Here is a 16,528-nt window from a genome sequence, read left to right as displayed (position 1 = left end):
TAAAGTGCTGGTTATTTTCTTCTGAATTTTAGCTGGTTCTTGATATAAAAATTTTAATAGCAATGGTTGATGGAACAATTCAAAGGGCAATTTTTAGCGCCAATTTTTGTATATGATATTCACTAGTACCAGTCTGATTAAAGATCTCTAGTGATCTATTTATGTAGGCAGAGTAAAATTAAAATTTCAAATTTTTTTGTGAATATGGCAAAGGTGTGTTTAGTAACAGGAAAAATTCCAATTTCTGGGAAATTTGGAAAATGTTTTCTGTAAAAGTAGAACAGTGGAAGTTCATGTTCACACACACACACACACACACACACACACACACACACACACACACACATATATATATATATATGATAAAAAGACGATACATTAAGCGAGTGAATGTAGAGTCAAGCTTGTTTAGGGCATTATGCTTGCCTGTAACTGCATGTCTTGTGCACACTGGACCATCCTGTAAATGTTAAAGTGTAGTTTTATTCTTAGGGTAATGACTTAGTGAAGAAGGGAGTGTGACTCCTCGGTTAAAGTGATAGGGATTGTATAGAAAGCTCTTCAAGTGAGGGTGAGTGTTCATCAATCCTTGTTAAACTCATTAGCTGTTGTAAATGTGCTTAGCCTACTTGCCTCCTTGGCTAAACACACATTGCCTATGGAGGTGTAATAGATGAATTGTGTTGTTTTATGGTTTACTGCTCGACTCATGTTTACTTTCATAATTTCTTGCTACTTACGCTTAATTTGTATTCAATGCTTGCTAACTTGATCATGTGGTGAATCTGCAATTTCCTTTCACTAGTCAAGCCTGTGTGGTACAACTAATGCCGCACGACCCTTCACATAGTCTGAGGTGTTCAGCTGTGACACCTTGGCACTAATATCACTTGTAGAAACAAACATTTGTTGCTGCTGCATCAACAGCTATAGCTGATAGGGAGAGTGATACCCAAATTGTTGATGTTGCAATGGCCTAAATGCTGCGTTTTGACCAACAATATCAAATATAATAGCAGAACAAACACAAATGGCTAACAAAGACCCAAAACAATAGCTTTGGTACCATGGTGGTTCAACATAGGATCCAAAATTCAAGGTATTAGATTATAGGCAAACAATGTGTATCAAGCTATATCCAACAACTTTGATAAAGCTATTATCACTTACTATCCCAGTTGTGGCTGAAATTGTATTAATTTGTCACCTCCTCAATCCACTGTTCATTGTCTTCTATTTGTTTTTACCTGAACAACTTTCATGGAGTTATGCCTATTGTTGATATCTTCCCCTTGGAGTTGGTGGTAATATTCACATGAATTCTGCTTTGACAGGTCATTAGAGTGCATGAGGAGTTTTTTCTCCCAGGAGAGGTGATAATGGAACGGGGAAACGCGGTAGATCAACTTTATTTCGTCTGCCATGGTTCACTGGTATGATTCTGTACCTTAGCATCACTGCAGCTGTTATTTAACTTATTTTCTATATTTATTGTTTTCCTTATTGCGTCATTTTCTTCTGAAAATCATTGGCTCCTATATTCTATTACTAGTTGTTGTGCAGGGAAATTGCTGCCTACTGATTCTGAAAATCTTTATTGGTCTGTGTTTATGACTATCTATTACTATTCATGTAGAGTTTATACTGACTTTTTCTGTCTGGTCTTACCGTCTTACTTAGATGGACTTTGCTCTTGATAGGCTTGGATGTTATCTGGGGCGCATATGTAATATATTTCTTTCTAACTTTGTCATATGATAAGTTCCCACTGGGTAAATCTTCACAGTTGCCCAACTTACAAGAGATCTTCATAATTCCTGAATCCTAACTTACTGTACTGTTAATAATCTTGTTACTGTATTGCTTCTAGTTTTTATTGAAAGTTGATTTTGACTTATTTAATAAGATCTGAATAACTTGGCTACTTGCAACAGGAAGAGGTTGGAATAGGGGAAAATGGATTAGAAGAGAGAGTTTCATTTCTACAACCTAGCAGCTCATTTGGCGAAATTTCTATTCTTTGCAACATTCCTCAGCCTTGCACAGTTCGGGTTTGTGAGTTATGTAGGCTTCTACGGCTTGATAAACAATCCTTTACAAATATTCTTGAGATATATTTCTATGATGGGCGAAAAATCCTGAACAATCTTTTAGAGGTAATTTAGCTGTGGCAATCTCTGTTGCTTTTACTTGTCAATTTTCCCGCATCCTTCTTTTTTATTTTTTTCTTTCTTTCTTTCGGTAGCAATGCATATAAAAAAAAAAACTTTCTTGTAATGAATGTTTTTGACAATGACTATATTTACTAATAAGCTTCAGGTCCTAGAGGATTTAATTTGGCATGTAGTTGTCATTCTAACTAAGGATGACATCTCTGCACTACCAAGTATCTAGAGTGGAATGGCTCAAATTCAGAGTTTTGAGACCATGGTTTTAAATACAGGCCGCTAGCAGTTTTTTGGGTTACCGATACTGTAACACACCCCGAAATCCGTGAGAATAAAAATCACGGCCGTAGCGGCCGTTACGTTACCACTACAAGACTGTTACACCAAAAAAATATTTTATTTTTTACTTTTTCTTCTCACTTTTTCTCTCTCTTTCATATATCATTCTCAATATACCAAGTGGCAAGAGGGGAAAAAGATTATAATGAGGATGACAATGATACAAAATTTACTATTTCTTTAAATACTCACAATAGATGCATTAATTAACAATTTCAAAATACTAACTTGTTAGGAATTTTTTTTTTTTTGATAATATTAGTAATGTGATATTTATGTTCTTTATTTTTCAACTTCAGCCTTCTTTCCTTTTTAGCTATTTTAAATATATATTATTCGTATGTCTTATGTGTCTAATAGATTAATGGAGTGTATAATGTATTTTGTTTTATTAATTAATTTAGCACACATAAGAATTTATCATAGATAAGAACAATGAGAAGTATAAATATGCACGCACACGAAATTTTCTATCAATGGTGGTTTAAAACAAATGTAAACTCGTTGCCCTTACCAAATAATTTAGCACTAAAACTCTTTCTAAGAATGGCTAAAAGCTTAAATCATGCAAGTACGCTAATATGCACAAGGTTGTGCGCGCTTTAAAAAATTTCATGGCTGTTACACCCGCTTCCTGTTATATAACATCCGCTACTTCCGCTTCCCTTTACGCCCATTATCGTTACGTTACGCTACCTGTTACTGCAATTTAAAACCATGCTTAGGACTCAAAGAATTGTTATCTGCTCCCTTTGCTTTTGCCTCTTAAGTATATCGGCTATTTGGGTTGCACGATATTAAGTGCATCATGGATGGGAATATGAGAGCTTAACTTAATCACAAATCTCCTTTATGCCTTAAGGTGCATGCACTTGTGTGCAATCTAAGGTTCCATTGAGTTCCACAGTAGGGGGACAACCAATGCATCTTCTTGAATCCATACCTCTTCCCATTTGTCATCACAGAGCCCAGATTGTAATAAGTGTTCAATTTATTACCTAAACCTGTACCACTTCACATAATTTTTTCCATCCAACTTTTTTGTTGTCTATGGCAATGATAAAGCGAACATACTTTATTCATGGACTCCATCCCACACTCACAAACGAAACCAACAATAAACAAGGTTAGCGGGTAGAAAAAATAGAGGGATAGACTTATTAATTTAAAGAAATCTATCCCCACAACAGTATTTTCATAACAAATATCGTAAGTTTTTGAAATATTTCCTGAGCACACAAACACATAGAAAATCCCCTAATGTCATAGCTGAGGGTTTCAAGAGATACCTATTTGTGAAAAGTACACAATCCTAGGAACACAATGGTATCCTCGGTTTTAATTTGGAGCATTGTGGGCTCTCTGAAATCACTTAAGCAATTGTGTACCGGAAAGAGAAAAAGAATGGAATATATATATATATATATATGTTTATATTTTCTTTCTTTTCTTCCTCTTTTATCTTCCTGCATGATTTAAGTTGAAATCAAATGACTCTATATGAGCCACCGAGGTAATCTCACACAAGGAACAGTCTTGCTAACCTCAAGGACCACCCACCCATCCTCGCACCATTGTCTCACCTTAAAACAATAATCACCTATCCAATGAAAGAGTGAATTCAGCTCACAGAGGGCTTATGTCCTATGCAAAAATATATGGTTGTTAATATTGTAGTAAATCATGATTCACATGTTGAGGCAATTATGTAATTGAAAAGTTTTCCACGAGCAGTGATGTTTCTTTCTATCCTCATTTCGCCCTTCCATCACAATTTCCTGGTCCATTGTTTTCATGTTTGTAGTTAGGCGTAATGGTGGGGGTTCGCTCCATCCAAATTGAGGAGAAGTCATCTGATTTGAGGCTGGATAAGGTAGGGAAGATCGAAGCTTTGTTTGTTCTTGAGAAGAATCGAAAGTGTAATCAGTGGGTTCGTCTCTTTTCAGGAGCTGCCTCATGGTTTTCTCAGGGATTTTTGGCTCTCGCTGGTAAGTCAGGTAAGGGATTTCGAATGTTTAGGGTTGGTTATGTCGATTAGTGGATGGGGATTCACGTAACTAGGGCAGGGAATTATATGGAATTAGGACATGGATGGAGGGGTAAGAAGTACTCCATTTTTGTTCCTGAAGGGCTGAAAGAGGAAGGTGGTCTCGGTTTGAGGAATCTTTCGTTACTTTTGTGAGTTCATGTCGGTCAGGCCCGAATGGAGAAGTTAGTAAGAAGTCATATGAAAATCAGGAGTCAAGTTGTTGCTGGGAGTGTAGGTGATGGTGAAGGTCATTCGGTCCATACAAATTTGCAGGAAAAGGTTTGTGCTTATTGTAGGGTAAGGTCACAAGAGGTAGTGTCTCAAGCACCGTCAATGGACTTGAAGGCAATGGTGTCAGCTGAGCAGTCCAAAACAGAGGCGGCTAGGATTTCTTGCATGGACGACAGGAGGATGAAAATAGAGGTGGCTAGGGTTTCTGATGTGGAAGCTGTACTGACGGAATTAGTGTGGGCGGGGCCTGGTTTATTGTCTATTAAAATTTATTTGGGTTGGCTTGGGATTTTTGGTTAAGGAGGCCCAAAGAGCAGGCCTTTGATTTGAAAATGGGCTTGGGCAGTGGAGATGCTTATAGAGGAGAGCAGATGGGCCACTATTTGGGAAAGCTCAAGAAGAGCAGATGGGGCATTTATCTGGTGAAGTCCAAGAGTCTATATTGTCCCCTGAACATAAGGGAATCTCTTTGCTTACGTTTTGGGATGATACAGGAGGTTCATCGTCCTTCTGAGCAGCAGCATATCGAAGCATCCTTCCTTGACTGAAGTACGAGGTGTTCTGCCATTGTGCTCTTCTTTGAATAAAAGCTTAGATGGTCATGATGGGGGATGTTCTGATACAAGTAAAGCACTGAAGCCGGAAGGAGAAGAAAGGCCTGATAGATTTGATCTTTATCCTCGGCTGGAGGAAAATGGCTTTAGGGGGAGCTTAAGGAATGTTAGGGGGCAGTCTGGATCAAAGAATTTTATTTCCTGTGAGTTGGGAAATCAGGATTTTGTCTCTGGTTCAGTAGGAATTCAAGCTGGAAAGGGAGTCTTTTTGGAAAATTTGAGGAGTGGTATGGTGTATGCTCGTCGAAAGAAAAGCGAGAAATATCTAGTGAGAAAACATATAAAATTATAAAGAGGGATTTGAAAGGTGTTTTAAGTATAGTGGAAGAGCCAATAGCTGAGAGGGCTAAGTTAAGAAAAGTAAGAGATGGTGAGATGTTTTGGATGAGGACAGCATAGGGAGTAGAGTTTGAATGTGAAAAAGGTCTACTTTTGGACCATATTCTGGAATAATGTGGATATTCTACTGATTCTTCTATTGATCGTCTTGGGGATCTATCTTATGCGTCACCTCCTCCTTTAGATGGTTTAGAAGGTATTGACCTGTTTGAAGATGAGGATTACAGAGATAATAAAATGGTTGAGGATGGAATTCTGCCTACCCCTGTTCCAGATGAAATTTCTGGGAAGGATATTGATACTCAAAGGTTGCTGGATGATTGGGCCCCAGATTATCTGATCAAGGAGGTAATGAAGTCAGTATTGATGGTGGCAAATCCAAGGTGGGGAAGGGTCAAAGGGAATTAGCTAACTTGAAGTGTTCCGTGAAATATGGTGGGAAGTGTTTGAGGAGGGGATTTCTTGGCTGATTATTGCAGTTTTTTATTTTATTTTTTGTTTTGCTTTTATTCATTTTCTTGTTTTGAGGATTTTTTTTTGAGGATGTAGTATCCTTGCTACAATTGTACATTCTTATCATTAATATATTTTCTTTTATTATAATATATATATATATATAGTAGTAGTAGTAGTAAATCAGCACTGCAGAATGAAGGTTAGAAAAATTTAATGTAGCTTTTGACTCATACAACTTTCTCCTCTGTCTTTATTGTAAATTTCTCTCATATTTTTATAATTCTAAGAAAGTACTCGTTGGGGCGAAAGAGAGAGAGAGAGCAATTCAAGCCTCAAAAATCTATTTTCCTAAGAATTCTCCGTCTAAACTTTATCTGACGAAAGGTTTGCCTAAAAAGGAAACAAAGCATAATCCAATATTCTATTATGCAAAAATTCCTAAAATGAGCAAAATAAAACTAAATATCTCCCAATTTGCTAAATTTTCATGATAAGATAAACTCTGCTAGCAATAGTAATTATCATGCCATCAATCAATGTTTAGCTACAAAAAAACCATTCAAGATGCAATTTTGCGTAATATCATACAATTTCCCAAAAGCTAGAAGAGGGCAATGACGAATTGCACTGTAATTACAATTCCATATGGTTCCTAGGATTATTACGAGAGTTTTTGCCGAAATTCATTTATTTGAATTTTATTACATGTAGAAATTTATTACGATGTAAGAAATGACTGAGTAACTGAGTTACCTTATGTCACCTTGCTAGTCAATATTAAGTAAAAGAAGCATAACTTAAATAAATACAAGGATCAAATTCACCTACATGACTTATGTTATTTAACAAGAATCAAATGTATGAACATAGATTATGTTATTTAAATTAACACATTAGATTTCAACTTCATCAACATAGCTTAGGTTCTTGATAGAATTGATTAACATATCTCTTGTTTTTTAAAATGACTCAAGATGCAAACTGATCAACATAGTTTACATTATCTTCTAAGCTACAAATGGAAAAAATCTTGTGTAGCTTCTTTAGCAACAATGTACGATATAGTACTAACTATGCAACTTAATTTTTTTCACTAAGCAATTATGCAACTTTATTGTATGTACATGCTTTAATTTATTAGCTGAGTGAAAGAATAAATAGGAATACCACAGGAATAAATCAAGGTCTAGCTTAGATTTTTTGCACATTATATTGTGGGCGTCATCATAATTAAGCCATAGAGTCAACAAAGCACATCCTAGTGTTAACTGGGTCTTTTAGATTAGATACTGGAGAGGAAGGGTTTGAAATTTGGAGAGATATTGAGGAGTTGGATTATGGGCTGCCTTTCTTCTGGTCTTAAGTTGGTCTTTCTTAATGGTGACCTTGACAACTTGATTTGCAGCATCTAGAGGCCTTTGGCTGGGTGATTCACTTTCACATATTTCATTCAGTGGTGGTTGATTTGTTAAACAGGATGGTTATGCATGCTCTGTGGATTGGTCTGATTCAAGCAGTTAGGCTTGGGAAGGAGGGCATTGAAATTTTGCATTTTCAGTTCCTGATGTCACTATTTTTTTTTCTTGGAGATTACAACAACAACAAAACAACAACAAAACCAAGCCTTGAGTCCCACTAGGTAGCTACATGAATCCTTTTCCGCCAATTTATACGATCATATACAATTTCTTTCGATAAATTCAGGGCTGTTAAATCCTTACTATCTCATTCCAAGTTATTTCAGGTCTTTCCTACCCTTTCTTGGAGACTGATATGGTTAAATTTCTGAACGTGGTTCAATATCAGATATTGTTTATGAAGTCTTCGGTGAAGATTAATATGGCCAGAACAATTGTGGGGTTAGGAATTCTTGGAGATTTTATGAATTTAGATATCTGGTCTCTACTTGATTGGTCTTTGTTGAAACCTTCCTTAAGGGGCTGTCTTAGACATGCCTCGTTTTGTGACCTAAATTTTGAGCGAGTGAGAAAGCATCTGGAAGGTTGGAGCCATATTTTAGGTCTCAGGGATTGTATCACTCTTATTATTTTGTGTCTTGGAAGCTACATTTCTTGGGTTGGGAAATGGTTATGAAGATTTCCTTTAGAACCCAATTCCCTGGAACCCAAGGTGATTAAAACTAAGCATGGGCTTCGACATGATGTCTGGGATTCAGGAAAGTGCATCTATGCTGTGCATGTGACTTGGAAATCCTTCCCCGAAGCTTCCACAATTATCTTTCCACTTATCTTTATGCTTATGCATTGTAAAACTGAAGATAGATCCTTTATCTATTTTTGGGAAGGCATTTGGGTCTGGATTGATCCTTTTTGTACATTTTTCCTTGGTTCAACAGATTGTTTTATCTCCATGATGGTCTGATTTCTTTGTTCTCTGGGATTCCATTTCTTTAGGAATCTTAAATTCTTAAAGAAACATAAATTTTTTTTTCCTGCATTCAAGACCTTTATGCTTATTTGGTGAAATTATCCATTACCTTTGCCTTTCCTCCGGACAAGGTTATCTTGCAGGCAAATGTTTTACGGTTTTTGAAGGCATTTGCATGGATTCTGAATCTGAAGAAAATTTATACTGATAGTTTGTTGCTGGTGAGAAGGCCTCATAAGCACTTAGTCCTTATCATTTTTGTGTTGTTATTCAAGTAATGAAACAAATGGGAACCTTTTTCTTCATAGTCAGTGAGGCGGCTTTGGAATAATTTGTTTTCCTTTTAGTGTGTGTGTGGCGTCTCAAATGAAGTTTTGGGTACTGTGTAGGGGTAAGCATAGGAAGATCATATTGCAGTCTGCTTGGTTTTCTAGTGTTTGGGTGTTGTGGAAGATGACAAACAGAAGTATCTTTCACGATCATGTGCACCGATGCATCTTCTTTGGGACATTTATTTTTTTATTTTTGATGAAAAAGAAGATATATTAAGAGAGAAAGGAATTCCTATTGGGAAAGAGCAAGGAAAGGACAGTGCAGTTTTTCTTTCATTTGTTTCTATAGTTTTATTTATTTGTTATTTCATTTTTTTTCGGGGGTAGGGGCAGGGAGGTTCTTTGGTTAATTTTTAAAGACTGGACAGCTCTTTTCTAATTGCTTTTTACATTTTTATGAACGTTCCTTGTTCTCTATTTTGTACACCTCTTTCTCCTAATAAATGTTCTTCTTTCATGTGAAAAGAAATATCGCATATAAACCTGACTCAGATTATTTGAGTATGTGGATGGGGAATCTAAATTGAATAAATTAACAGGCAAAACAATCTAGTTTTCTAGTCAAACAACTGGAATCAGACATCTCATTTCATATTGGAAAGCAAGAGGCTGAACTGGCTCTAAAGGTAAACAGTGCGGCTCACCATGGAGATTTATATCAGCTAAAAAGTTTGATTCGAGCTGGTGCTGATCCCAACAAAACAGATTATGATGGTCGATCACCTTTGGTATGTCTCCTAGTGCTAAATGTTTTGAGTTTAGTTTTAGTTTTGTGCCATTCTACTTTTCTTTATTTAATGTGATGCTTAATTCATGAGCATGGATATTCATATGTATTGTTTGCTCAGTTTATGTGGCCTACATTTGCTGTAATTTCTGTATACTGAAATTCATTATCATCCTGGGGTTCCTTTTCCAAAATCAAGCAATGCTGATTTTTAAAATAAAAAGTAACTTTATATTAAAAAGGAGGGAAGATACAAAAACAGGAGAACAAGAAAGTCCTCTAACAAAAGAAAATAGAAAATAAAACTGCATCATAATACATAGCACAAAGAGCACATCTCCACAACCATTTAGTATCCTTTCCTTTCCCAAACCAGCAGAATCAATGACCGATAGATCTTTCATTGATTTTGGCAAACTACATTTGACCAAGCACCCAAAAATAGAATACCACAAATTCCGAGTAGGACAAAAAATAACCAAATTCCATTGGGGCTTTAAGAGGGCCTCATGTTTGTTTTTTTTTCCCAAAAATAATGTTATTTTAATTAGTATTTTCCAAAAATGAATGATGTAGTTGGAAAAGTATTTCCCAAATTTTAAAGCTCGAGTGATAGTCCCCGTTTTATAGAGAATTCTTGTGGACCACCCTATCATTTTTGCATGCAAAAACCACATTTTTGCAGAAAAAATTATTGAAATATACATTTAAAAAATTGAAGGATCATCCCATGTTTTTCTTGCAAAATAATAATTATAAAATAAAAAAATATTTAGGGAGATGTAGATTTTTTCTCAAGTTGTGCTGTGCAGCGTGAGGACAATTGCTCTTCAACAAACCCGCTTTCGTTCTTCCATGTCCCTTGAACGGCTCTATTGATCTCCTATGGCTCCAAAATTTTTGTTAGACAGTTAGATATCCTCCATCTCTAACATTGAATGTCTCGCCAGCGGCCCAACTGCCATAATTCCTGGACAAGCTCAAGCCGGAAGTGCTGCCAACGATGTGCTGCATTGGATAGGCTGCTGGAGCAGCAAGCAGTAGCTGGAGAAAAAAACGAGACTTACAAGCTACTGCTGTGTCCCCATTATTGACCAAGTAAACCAAGCATTCTGTGGCTGAATACTAGCTACTATCACAATCTCTAATGAAGCTATCAAAAATTACATACTACCCAAAAAGCTTCCTCTCACCTTTTTTTCCTGTGGGAATCTCACAACATTAAAGTCATCTCCAACCACTCCTCTAGGACAAGCACAATCCACACACAGCCCCCAATTCCTCCCAAAATTGAGATCTAAAAGTAGGTCTAGAAGGGCCATGAACTGAAGTAGACCATGCTCCCTATCCTCCATTTCCAACTATACTGACAAAGAAACCGCTAATGCAGTCCACTAATTTTGCCACTTGATAGCCCCAAATGACCAGGATACCACCAGAAGCTCCTCAAGATGAAAGCATAGCCCAATATTTAACTCTACACGGCCAGATTTACCTAATAGTGCCTCCATTTACAAATTCTAACTTTGTTTCCTGTAACATTAAGACCTTAGGAGAATATCTAGCTGCCACCTCCCTAACCGAACCCTTTTTTCAGAAACCTCATGACATAACTTTCCAACTCATTAAACTCATATTTTAACAATCTTAACCCCTTCCCCTAGCCCCACACACATAATTGATAGAAGATTCCAGGTTTTTGAATACTTCCTGAACTATTTTCTTCTTTCTCTCATAGGTCTTTGGTGAAACAGGCTCTTTAAGCTCCTTACCTTAAGCCTAAAGGACTCCTGAACTTAAAATTCATCTTCCCTGGCAGCCCTTGTAGATCTCAATTGTCTTTCTCACCCCTAAGGAATAAATAGTAATATTCTTTTCCCTTTTTGTATCCTCCCTTTGGCACAGAACAAATTTAATAACTTAGATTCACAACTTGTAATTGGAAGAATACCTTTCACAGTGTTAGAAATCCCTCGGGCAATCGGAGGAGAGATCACTAGAGATTTATCCAAACCCCTCCCCAGGCTGTCCTCAGAAACATCAGGAGCTGAATTGAATTAAAAACTGAATGTGAGTTAGAAGGAACAATGGTCAAATAATCTTGCTCAACTACAACATTTCAGCTGTCAACTGGAAACCACCAACCTGTTCATTCTCAGTTGTCCTCTATCAGAGTCTACTGCCAACCATCTTGCTGTTTAAGAAAATCACATTTCCAATTCTACAGCATCAGAGTTTGACACCTCATTTATATTAAAAGCTTCCTTATTTACAAACACATATCTGAACTCATGATTTTCAATTAATTTATCCAGCAACAGGCATTTTCAATGCTGTGCATTGTCACGATCCTGGTAGATCTTGATGGTGGGGGTTCGTGTAGTTCAGATCAAAAGGAAATTCTTTGATCTGAGATTGCATAAAAAGTGGGGAAACTGGCAGCTCTGTTCGTTCTTGAGAAGAATCGGCAACACAATCGATGGGTGAGACTTTCATTGGCTGCAGCAGCATGGTTCTTGCAGGGATTTTCGTCTCTTGTTGGAAGGTTAAGCAAGGGTTTCCGAAGATCTCCGGTGGGTTTTGCTGACTACTCGATGCTAATTTCATGTGACGAGGGCAGGAAAGTTCTTGGAATTAGAGTACGTTTGGAGAGGAAAGAGGAACTCTATATTTGACCCTGAAGGGTCCAAAGGCAATTGGTGGTTCTGATTTGGGGAAGAATTTAGTGCTTTGGTGAGCTCTCTTCGTCCTGGCACTATTGGTGTATGGAGTAGGAAGATCTTTGAGAATCATTCAATGAGTCGGGTAGTTTCAAGAAATAACGATGATGCTAATGCTCGTGCGACTTCTAAGGGTATGCTGGAGGGGGTGTGTATTCCTTGTGGGGCCAGATGCAAGAGAAAGTCCTTCAGCCTACTTCAACGATCAGTCGAAGTTTCTAAAGCAAGGATTCTGCCAATGATTCTGACTGGGGGGTTGAGTCCAGACGCATCTAGGGTTTCCTGCTTGGATGAAGGATTGATGAAGATTGGATGGATTGGACGTGGGTCTTTGATGATGACTTTAGACCTGGGCTGGTTGTTTGATGGCAAAATCAGAATTTTGATTCTACTTTGGGATTGGTTAATGAGAATAAAAAAAATCCGGTTTAGCCTGAATAGGCAGGCCCCAAAAGTCTTCCTACTGGCTTTAATAGGTCAGTTGAAACGGTCCCCATTCTGAATGAAGCTCAGAGTCCTTCTAAATCCTGTGAGGCTGCGAGACTTCGTCTTCCTTTGGAGCAGAAGTAAAATGCGACTGTATTAGTGCTTTCCTCAACCTCAAATCAGATCCATGGTGGTCAAGAGGAGAGTAGCTGTTCTGAAAACAGAAAAGAGAAGGAGGTGGTACTGGAAAGGTTGGTTTCTAAAAATTCAAATAACATTCTTGAGGGAGATTTTTTTTCCTATTCAGAAGAAGTATGCTAGCGGGCAGGGTTTTGGGGATGAAACTGATTCATCTAATAATATTAATTCCTGTGGGAATGAAGTTCAGGATTTTTTATTGTGGGCGCAGAAGGAAAATTTCAGATGGTAAGAGAGCTAATTCAGATAATCTGAGGGATCAAAAGGTTTATGTTTGCTGTGAGGAAGTGCAGAAGAGTTTTGAAATGAGTCAATATCTTCTTGAAAAAATTTCTTTGGAGATTTAAAAGGTGGGTTAGGTATAGTGGAGGAGCAAATTGGTGAGAGGACTAGTACCTGCAACGATAGTAAGAGATGAGGGGATGTTTTGGATGATGATAGTGCAGACAATAGTGACTTTGGTTGTAACAGGGGTTTACTTTTGGATCAAATTTGGGATCAGCATGGTTAGTCATCTGACTCTTCTTCTGATCATCTCAGGGATCTATCTTATTTGCCTCCTTCTCCTCTACAAGGGTTAGGTCGTAGTAGTGTTTTTGAGGATGGTGTTTCTAATGAAGAGCAAAAGCAAAAAAGATGGAATTCTGCCTACTCCAGCTCAAGAAATTTCTGGGAAGGACCTTCAAATTCAGAGTTTGTTGGATAAATTGGCCTCAATTTGTCTGATCATGGAGGAAACGTAGTTAGGCTTGATGGTGGTAAATCTAAGGTGAAGAAGGGTCAGAAGGAATTAGCCAATTTGAAGTGTTCAGACCTATGATGGGAAGGGTAGAGGGTGTTTCTTGGCTGATTTCGGTTTTTGTTTTTAGTTGGTGTTTTATATATATATATTATTTTTGTTATTGATTTTATTTTTTCTTTTTCTTTTTTGAGGATGTAGTATCCTCACACTGATTGTATATTCTCTCTTAATATATATATTACCAAAAAAAAATTATCTAGCAACAGACGTCTTTCTGATCAACTCATTCTGTCAAACTCATCATCATCGTCCTCACTAAATTCTGGGGACAATGGAGGATTGAAAACATCATCCTCCAGCATCACCTGCTTCACTATGGCTTTCTGTAATTTCTGTCTCTTTCTCCTCAAGTGCTGTAGTCTTGACTTCTTTTTATTTCAAGTATTCCGCTCTGGCAATTTCCCACGATTACCTGAACATATATTAACACCAGTCCGTTGACACAGAAAATCATCTGGAACACTTCTTGGTTTAGCCCCACTGAGCCTATCCAAGTCACAGTTGAAATTTGCATTTTCCTTGCAGCATTTCATGAACCACTATAGAAATCCTTTCCCATATCACTGTTTCTCCCATACCCAGAATATATTCAAGAACTAGTCTCCCTTCTACAGTCGCCAAAACAGGTTCTGAAGCCCTGGACTTGGGCTTCAAACAATGCTGTTTAATTGTAGTTTGTGACTAGATTGCCTCATGTTCCCCCTGAAGCATGTATTATGGTAGCTGCTACTGATTTCAAGTCTTACAAAGTTAAAGCAAGGAGGCAACAATTATTCTGTTTCATAAATCAAGATTTGTAGAATCATTTCATACTTCCTCTTTCATTCATTATGCTCTACTGTTAAAATAAATCAACTTTCAGTTTGATATGCATTGGCTAGTCTGCGAAAGAAGGAACTGTTGTTAAAAGAAAAAAGCCGATTCTTAGCATTTCAAAGGAAAAATTGTTGGTTGAAATGTTTGAAATGACCAAACTAAGCATATAATTTAAGAGACAAATTGTGTGTAATGTTGTAATATTTGAGAAAACTAGAGACATTAATGGATTAAAATAAATTTTCAGAAAAGTCAGATTTAATCTTTTAAAAGTATCTAATCTGTAACTTTTAGCAGCTCTCAAAAAATGCTAGAAGTTAATTTTAAAAGCTGAAAAAGCTGTTTTTTCTAACCTCTGCTTTCTAAAAGGAGAATCCAAGAAAGAGGGGGGGGGGGGGGGGTCAAAGTCACCCTTAAACTTATTAGCACTCTTTATGAATGTAATGCAAAAGTTTAATTTTTTGTTATTTGAGGATACAAAATGTCAATAAGGGATTCCAATGAAACTTTGCTTGTCGATGGTGAACATTTGTGATTCAAACTAACAACAATCATTCCAATTAAGCCGCATAGTGTGGAACAAAGTTTCCCATTTGGCTTCTTCTCAGGACCTGATGCATAAGCAATAAGAAGATAAGGGTTTTACATTAGTATGTACTTAATCACATCATTTCACTTGTGTGCTTCAACTCCATGAGTTGTATGCTAGAAGCTATATTCATTCACCTAAAATGTGAGTAATGTATGCCCATTTTTTTTTTCACCTAGTTATTCAACAGACCTATCTAATAAATATACTTGATCCTTTTGGAGACCCAAGTGAGCAAAGTTTTGTTGCCACATTATTTAATGAACTGCAAAAATTGGCTGTCTTTATTATGCGGAATGGCAGAAGAGGAATTTCCAGAGCCTACCCCACCTAGTGGGACTGATGGCTTAGTTGTTGTTTGGTTGGCAAGCGACTTTTGTTCTATTAAATGGAGAGAATGCCAATCTTGGGCATGTTTGTAGATGGCTTTTTGCAGAATTATTTATCATAGATTTATAAGTTTTCTTTTGTCCATCAAAACTCATTAAAATTGTGGATGCTAGATGAGAAGGTAAACATGACCACCTACTCCTTTTATTTTTATTTAAATTAAATCAAGAATTTAGGAAGGCAACAATCAAAGGAGTAGTTTCACGTTTTGGGTATATTTGTTTCATTTTGAACAAAGCCTTTTCTTTTTTGACAGCATCTTGCAGCATCTAGAGGGTACGAAGAAATTACGCTTTTCCTCATTCAAGAGGGTGTTGACATAAATATTTCAGGTAACTTGCTTCTACAGATAAATAGTATTTATAAAATGTAGCCTTTTGAAATTAACTCCTTTTGAAAGCTCTTTTATTTTCTGCCATTTAATTATATCACATAGATAATTTTGGGAACACACCATTACTGGAAGCCATCAAGAATGGACATGATCAAGTTGCTTCATTACTTGTTAAAGAAGGTGCGTCATTAGAAGTTAAAGATGCTGGCAATTTTCTTTGTATGGCTGTCAGAAAGGGGGATGCAGATTTTCTCAGAAGAATTTTGTCCCATGGCATTGATCCAAATTCCAGTGATTATGATCACCGGACCCCACTTCATGTGGCTGCTTCTGAGGGGTTATATTTGATAGCAAAGTTGCTTATAGAAGCTGGGGCTAGTGTTCTATCAAAGGACAGGTATAAATCTGATATGTATTTTGCTAAGATGACTTCTTTAAATGATGTTTTTCTGCTGCTCGTTTCAAGTTGTCTAGCAACTTCTGGATGCAATTTGAAACCTTAATTAATAGAGCAATTAATGTTGAGTTTATGTGGCTTCAACCTGGAACTTAAGGCGGTTGGAAATTGGTAATTTATAGCCGTTAAGGCACAATTTTTCTAGGACCTGGTTGACTGCCTCTTGGGGACCG

The 16,528-nt window shown here is 37.0% G+C and overlaps 1 protein-coding gene across 3 annotated transcripts in view; it reads left to right on the top strand.

Annotated features, from left to right (window-relative positions):
• Window positions 1–16,528, top strand: part of LOC131160441 (potassium channel SKOR-like) — a 69,443-nt gene that overhangs the window by 39,296 nt on the left and 13,619 nt on the right. For 2 of the 3 annotated variants that reach the window (XM_058116124.1, XM_058116125.1), the window contains exons 8-13: window positions 1,335–1,433; window positions 1,935–2,156; window positions 9,436–9,624; window positions 15,821–15,896; window positions 16,001–16,078; window positions 16,191–16,295. In XM_058116124.1, coding sequence (XP_057972107.1) covers window positions 1,335–1,433; window positions 1,935–2,156; window positions 9,436–9,624; window positions 15,821–15,896; window positions 16,001–16,078; window positions 16,191–16,246 — 720 coding nt within the window. In that variant the 3' untranslated portion in view covers window positions 16,247–16,295. Of the gene's footprint in view, window positions 1–1,334; window positions 1,434–1,934; window positions 2,157–9,435; window positions 9,625–15,820; window positions 15,897–16,000; window positions 16,296–16,528 lie in introns of all 3 variants that reach the window. The other variant, XM_058116123.1, reaches the window with a different exon arrangement.

The sequence above is a fragment of the Malania oleifera genome, chromosome 7 (genome assembly GCF_029873635.1).
Source record: "Malania oleifera isolate guangnan ecotype guangnan chromosome 7, ASM2987363v1, whole genome shotgun sequence".
NCBI lineage: Eukaryota > Viridiplantae > Streptophyta > Magnoliopsida > Santalales > Ximeniaceae > Malania > Malania oleifera.
The sequence above is the reverse complement of the archived record's forward strand: the minus strand, read 5'-3'. Positions and strand labels throughout refer to the sequence as shown.